The following is a 7,158-nucleotide window of genomic DNA, read 5'->3' as shown; positions in this document are numbered from 1 at the left end:
ACTCAAAAGTGATATTCTATTTCCTTACCATTTTGGGTGAGTGTTTCTGTCTTGAGCACATTCTCTTTTGTTTACTCCATGCATGGTATGTGGCCGGCTAATCGATGAGTTATGCATGACGTACTGTGCATGTATCGTGTCCGCAGGTTCCACTGGATTCTGCTAGTAATTAAAGTTGACACCTCAGAATGTCTCGTCCACGACTCTCTGAATAAGGATCCAAAGCTTTGGGTCGACATGAGAAGAATGCTGCAGAAGTAATTATTTTCATTCATTTGCGCTCTATATCGATCGGCCTATTTCGTTCATTTCCTAATATCAAGTAACTAATAACTCTCTTGTTCATTTAATTTTCTTTGCCTCGTAGGGTTTTAAGACGGTTCGTAGATACAAAGGTCGGTGAATTCAAAAAAGAGCTAGAATTCAAAAGGGCAAAGGCTAAGAATGGTGAGGATATTCAGCCAGCGGGGACCAATCTATGTGCATACTATGTCTGTGAGATGATCCGGAGATACACCTCTGAGCGGGTTCCGAGTGATACCAATGCTCAGAGGAATAACCTCCGGATGATGCTTAGTCCAGAAGCTGGATGGTTCAGGAGGGAAGTCCTCCATCCTAAAGGAGAACACCATTACGAGGACGTAGAACTTTATATGCATTAAATTATGTATGGAAACTTGTTCAAAATTGTATATGGTCATCCGATGATATTGAATATATATTGTATATTCCTCTTGAATTCTTTTTGGTTCTAATTTCAAATTTGTTTGAAATTGTACATTCATATGCATGTATGTAGTACTGTAGAATATGTGAAACTCCTTCAAAATTAAAATAAAGCACAAAAGAAATAAAACAATACATATTAAACAGAAAACAGGTTTAAGGGGGGGGGGCTAAAACCCTAAACCTGCGGCGGCCTTTAGTCGCGGTTGGCCAGAAGAACCGCGACTAAAGGTCCTCCGCCCCGACGGCCACCTGGCGCCCACGTGGACGGGCCTTTAGTCGCGGTTCTTAAGCAACCGCGACTAAAGGGTGGGGCCTTTAGTCGCGCCCGTTCGGTCACGGTTGCGCAACCGCGACCAATGGCAGTTGCGAACCGCGACCAAAGGCCCTTTTTCCACCAGTGAGTATGCCTCGCCATCACTAACATTGAAGCATGCCTTGCAGCATCGCCACGGTCGTCGATGTCGTCGTAGCATGCCTCATCGCCGTGTCCATCGAACCCATCGCCGTGGTCGTCGAAGCATCACCACGGCTGTCGACACCATCGAAGTACGCCTCGTCGCCATGGCCATTGAAGCATGCCTTGCAACATCGCCTCGGCCGTCGATGCCGTTGTAGCGTGCCTCATCGTCATGTCCATCGAAGCATCGTTGTGGTTGTCGAAGCATCGCCACGACCATTGTAACACGCCTCGCGGCATCATCACGGCCGTCAACACCATTGAAGTACGCCTCATCGCCGCAGCCATTGAAACACGCGTCACAGCATCGCCAGGGCCGTCGACACCATCGAAGTACGCCTCATCACTGCGGCCATTCAAGCATGCCTTGCAGCAACACCACGACCGTCGATGCCGCCATTGCATGCCTCATCCCCGTGTCCATAAAACCATCGCCGTGGTCGTTGAAGCATTGTCACTGTCGTCACCATCAAAGTATGCCTCGTTGCCGCGGCCAATGAAGCATGTCTTGCAGCACCGCCACGGCTGTCGATGTCGTCATAGCATGCCTTGTCGTCGTGTCCATTGAACCATCGCCGTGGCCATCGAAGCATCGGAGCGGCCGCCCCCATCGGGTTGCATCAACGGTGGCTGCTGCGACCACCCCATTGCAGGCTTGGAGCATCGACCTCGGCTGTTGCACCGGCGAGCTGTGTGGTTGCAGCACCGGTTGTGGATACGGCATCAGCAAGCTCTGCGGTTGCAGCGGTGCCTCAAACCCGCCGGCCTTGGAACTTCTCCTTCAAAGGGCCCTGCAGCGGCGCCTCCACACCACGGCTGTCTCAAGCCAACTCAATTCAGCGGTGAAGTAGACGGGCAGGGAGAGAGAAGGAGCATTCCATCGAATGAGGAAAAAGAGAGAGACAGGAGATGGTACTGTGGAGTTGTGGTCAACGCACGGTGTAGGAGAAAAAAGTGTGGCAAGCCCTTCATCGGCTGGAATAAGGTTTTCGAGGGGGTTGTGGTGCGCGGGCTCGATCGGAACACGTGGCAATCGTGGAACGCGGCTGGCGCAAGCATGTTTACATATGGTAAGGTACTACTATTTGGTAAGAATCTAAACATATCCCTTAACCTTTTATAGCAACATTTAAGTGCATACAAAATAATTGTCAAAGTTTCATCTTAGAAACTGCATGACTAAAATATCATGCATTTCAGAACCGTGGGAGCACATTGTGCCGTGTACTTTTTACACTATGAAGGAAATAAATGCCTTTAAAAAACAAATGAAATTAATGAGGGAAATAAAGGAGTACCATGTATTCTGGACTTCTGATCCGGGGACCACACGCCAGTAGCCCTAGGATTTGCATGCCAGCTATTTTGTAGTTATTTCACCAGTGCTGGCACCTCACCGGCGTGGCCAAAAACGTGATAGGAAACGAAAGAAAACAAATACATCCCGCCCAGAGACTCGAAAGGAAAGTAGTAACCCGCCCGCGTCCTCCGTTCCCCAGTTTCTTCCACCCTCTTGACGCCGGTTCTATATAAAGCAGCAAAGCAACAGAGTGCCCCCATAGATCCAATTCCACCTTCCTCCTTCAAGAGCTCCGCCTATCTCTGCCAGCCCGCCGTCGGCGAACCTAGCACGAATCTCGTGCCATGGACACATCTCGCGCCGGCTCCTCCTCCAACCCCACCCCCACCAGGCGTCGTCTCACCGTTCCCTTTCATGGGCGGCCTTCACCAACCCCGCTGCCGGCACACCCCGGTGAATGGCGCTCCCGCCCCGCCGTCTCATGGACCGTGGAGAACATCTACGAGGACTTCTCTGGCCGCCGCAGCGCGCTCGTCCGAGCCCTCACCGCAGGTAAGCCATGGGGCGCTCCTTAGTGACACGTTTTTCTCTATATATGTGACGCCTACGTGCTGATGGATCTAACGCCAGTCTCTTCTCCTCCTTGTTGCCATACGCGCAGATCAGGATACATTATATGATTTATTGCGCGAGGAAGGTATGTAATATACAGATCCAACTGTCCCAGAAATTTTATATCCATTTCTTGTTACAAAATTGTAGATCTGGCTGACAAGAAATCTCAGATCCATTTTTTATTAAGAAAAACTAGTCATCAGTTTGCTGTTGCACGGGATAGTGGAGTTCGGTATTGAAACATGGGGAAACTTTGGCTGATAGTTTGGTCAGTTACTTTTAAACATATAAGCGTGTTTATTTTTGTAAGACATAGGAAAGAAAACTTTAGATCCCGTGTTTATTTTTGTATTAAGCAGAGGCTGATAGTTTCATCTGACATGAAAGTTCAGATCCATTTTTTATTAAGAAAAACTAGTCATCAATCCCGTGTTTGCACGGTCTAGTGAAATTCTGCACTGGAACATGGGGAAAATTAGGCTGATAGTTTTGTCAGTTACTTTTAAACATATGACCTTGTTTTTTTTTTGTATTAGACATAGGAAAAAAAACTTCAGCTCCAGTGTTTATTTTAGTATTAGGGATAGGCTGATAGTTTCTTCTGACATGAAATCTCAGATCCATTTTTTATTAAGAAAAACAAGTCATCAATCCCGTGATTGCACGGGCTAGTGAAGTTCTTTATTTAATTAAACTTAGACTGATAGTTTGATCAGTTCCTTTGAAACACATAATGGTCTTTATTTCTTATTAGACATTGGAAAAAGTATTGAGTTAGACAACTACGGGCATTTGTGGCTGTATTTTTTAGATCCTGCTGTCCCTGAAATTTTAGATCCATTTTTAATTAGAAAATTGTAAATCCGGCTGATATGAAATCTCAGATCCGTTTTTTAATGAAGAAAACTAGCCATCAATCCACTGCTCTTGCACGGCCTAGTGAAGTTCTGTATTGAAACACAGGGGAATTCAGGCTGGTAGTCTGATCAGTTACTTTCAGTCATATTTCTCCGGAAGAAAAAGGTTATTTTCAGATATACAACCATGTTTATTTTTGTATTAGACATAGGAAAAAGAGTATAGAGTTATAAATAACTCTCTGCATTAGTGGTAGTATTTTTTGCGTGCATAGACTTTTCCAATTGACAAGTGTGTGAAATCAATGCGCGTGATATATATTCTTGGTGTGCTATGCCCCCAATAACCCCAAATAGATACAAGATGTAACATGGTAGCAATTTTATGAAGGCTGCATGTGTACTGGTGGGCTATTGTATTGTAAACGCGAAATTCTTTGGTGGATGTATACTTTTTTTGTCCTTTTCTCCTAAAGAAATACGATGGGGTTTGGTCTTAAGTTTATTATAGACACTCAACACTTGTCGCCCTCAAAACCTTCAACTGTTTCTAGACCATATCTTTTCTAGGACTCGATTATGCATTACTATTTACATAGAATATTCCTGCAAAAGTGTTTTACAAGAGTACATGAGGACATTTATTTTCTCCTGGTCATGAAGAGGATCCATGGTTCTATTTTGAATTATCTTTAATTTTAAGTCACATATTATATACATGTATATTCACTAAACTACGTCAGATAAATGATACAGTTTTCTATTTATTTTAGTAATGGGAAATACGGACCCTTGCTATTCTGCACGGACAACGCACAGTGTATATAAACATATATACTTGTATGCGCACAAGCGATCTTTCTTACGATGACATAGAGAAGGCCGGCTTAACTTTAAATTAGCCAAAAGTAGAGAGATTTATATAAATTTGGCAAAAATAGATATCTGAATATTTATCACGCCTCGTAATAGGATTAAAGTACCTGCAAATTCTAAGCCTGCAGCCAGTGATATGAACCTCGCCATCACCAAGCCATATGCATGGCATGGGTGCTTCATAAAAATATATTTAATTAATTAAAGTGTCGAAAGCATGCAAACTAACAATCTAATCTCCTGCTTTTTTTACAATAGAGTTGTTTGACATGTAGCTACATCAAACCTGTTTGAATAATATCATGACTTTTTGTCAAATCGATGATTTGGAGAGGTAGTTTTTCTTAAATTAAAGTAAATCTCATATGGTGCCCCCAATTACAATTAGTAAATATAAGATGGCGAGGTGTGCAAATCACTGGCTGATGGAGTGGTGTGATTCATTTTCTCGCTTCAGGTAAAGAGCCAATGTGCTTGTACGGGTACCCGGACGGTAGTTGGGAGTTGACACTGCCGGAGGAGATGGTGCCGCCAGGCCTGCCGGTGCCGACACGAGGCATCAACCGCCGGCGGGATTATGTGAACCGTTCTGACTACCTGACACTCGTCGCCCACCACTCCGACTCGTGGCTCATGGGCGTCACCTTTTTCTTGTCCACTCATCTCGACGCCAACCAAAGGTACGTTACTACTACTGTTGCTGCTGCTCCTACCACCACCACCACCACCACCACTACTACTACTACAACTTCGTTTCACAAACAGTTTTTTTTTGTGCACTTAACATTTAGGACATTTATATGTGCAATCTAACATTTAGGACATTTATATGGACAAACAGTTTTTTTGTGCACTTAACAAACACGAGAGAGAATACAGCTTCAATAGAGCCGTAGTCCTGCGGAACTAATTGTTAGAGCCTCAGCATTAAATAATGGGCTATTCTTATTAGGGGCGATCTTCATCTTCTATTTAAATCATTATGTTTTAGTGCTTATATAGCTCCTCCATGCATCAAGAATGTCATGTGTTACATATTGCTTGCGAAGCCAATTGCTGATTTGATGATGTTGGGTTACTTTCTCTTTCAGGATACGTTTATTTGATATGGTAAACGAGATGCGAACAGTCCATGACGAATTCTATCTCTCTTACGGTCTTTCTTGGCTATCAACATTTGCGCGATACAATGCAAACAGGGAGTCGAGTGCACTAACTCAAGAGAATGTGTCCAATCCAGACGTAGTCTCCATCACACATGCTGAAGAGAACGTGCCACCTGCTCAAGACTCGATGCAAGTTTTGTCTGCTCCAAACAGGGACTCTAGGAAGCCTGCTAAAGACAAACAAAAGGATAATGAAGTTACTGACTTTTGCGGATCTTGTAATGCTCCGTATCATGCCAATGCCTTTTGGATTGGTTGTGACGGATGTGACCAGTGGTTCCATGGCAAATGTGTGAACATAACTGCCTCTGAAGCAAAACATATCGAAGAATACAAGTGTCCTGACTGCATCCGCGAGGTGATCGGAGAGTAGGATATAATATGTGCCCCATTCCTTTATTTTGGGGTATGCAGTCACCCTTTGTATGAAAAATGATTAACTAGAAAGGTAGTGAGAGAGGCATTACATTCTTTTCCCATTCCGTTGGGATATATTTAAGAATTCAGTTTACAATGACTCGAAACAGGCTTTTGCCTTGCTATATTAATATAAAAACCACCTGACAGAACTGTGATATCACTGATGGGCAAACAGGACAGTCAAACCCAAAAAGAGAAACAAATGCCAAAGCAATGATTTCCAGCAACCGCCGCCACGCTCCTATGCCTCTGAATTCCACCACACTCCTATGCCTCTGAATTCCCGCGTACCAAACAACACCTTCAAGAAGGACTACGAGGACAATGACGCTGCTGCCCAGACAGATCCTCGGATTTCTGCCGGTATACAGAGAGGAGTGCCGACAGGGTAAACCTGACGCCCTTCAAGAAGGGAGGTGGCGCCCACAAGCGTCAACGTGTTGGTGCCGGCATGAACCGGCAAAGATTTTTCCCGACCCCCGCACCGCTGGTAACTGCAGACCAAACATGATAGTGTAGCACTTCCGCAGAAGTATGCCAACGACTAATAGTCCCAACAAAGAGCGGAGAAGAGTATTTATGGATGCGTTTCTGTCACACACAAGGACTCATAGCTCTTGTGTGAAGTACTGCTTGGGCTTCTTCAAATACTACAACTGTCCTCATACCTGTGTTTATTTCTTATTAGGCATAGGAAAAAATGTATTGAGTTACACAACTAAGGGCATTTGTGGCCGT

At 44.5% G+C, this 7,158-nt stretch overlaps 1 protein-coding gene across 1 annotated transcript; it reads left to right on the top strand.

The window, feature by feature from the left end:
- Positions 1–2,830: 2,830 nt before the first annotated feature.
- Positions 2,831–6,373, top strand: LOC123083043 (PHD finger protein ALFIN-LIKE 3-like). Its single transcript, XM_044505194.1, has 3 exons — positions 2,831–3,038; positions 5,292–5,514; positions 5,926–6,373. The coding sequence occupies exons 1-3, from the start codon at positions 2,831–2,833 to the stop codon at positions 6,371–6,373; spliced, it is 879 nt and encodes a 292-aa protein (XP_044361129.1).
- The last annotated feature ends 785 nt before the right edge of the window (positions 6,374–7,158 follow it).

The sequence above is a fragment of the Triticum aestivum genome, chromosome 4A, assembly GCF_018294505.1.
Source record: "Triticum aestivum cultivar Chinese Spring chromosome 4A, IWGSC CS RefSeq v2.1, whole genome shotgun sequence".
NCBI lineage: Eukaryota > Viridiplantae > Streptophyta > Magnoliopsida > Poales > Poaceae > Triticum > Triticum aestivum.
The sequence above is the reverse complement of the archived record's forward strand: the minus strand, read 5'-3'. Positions and strand labels throughout refer to the sequence as shown.

Bases quoted from the DNA above. Each gene is read 5' to 3' on its own strand.
- LOC123083043 (XM_044505194.1), top strand. From the start codon at position 2,831: ATGGACACATCTCGCGCCGGCTCCTCCTCCAACCCCACCCCCACCAGG. The intron at 3,039-5,291 runs GTAAGCCATGGG...TTCTCGCTTCAG, and splicing joins CGTCCGAGCCCTCACCGCAG to GTAAAGAGCCAATGTGCTTG. The intron at 5,515-5,925 runs GTACGTTACTAC...TTTCTCTTTCAG, and splicing joins CATCTCGACGCCAACCAAAG to GATACGTTTATTTGATATGG.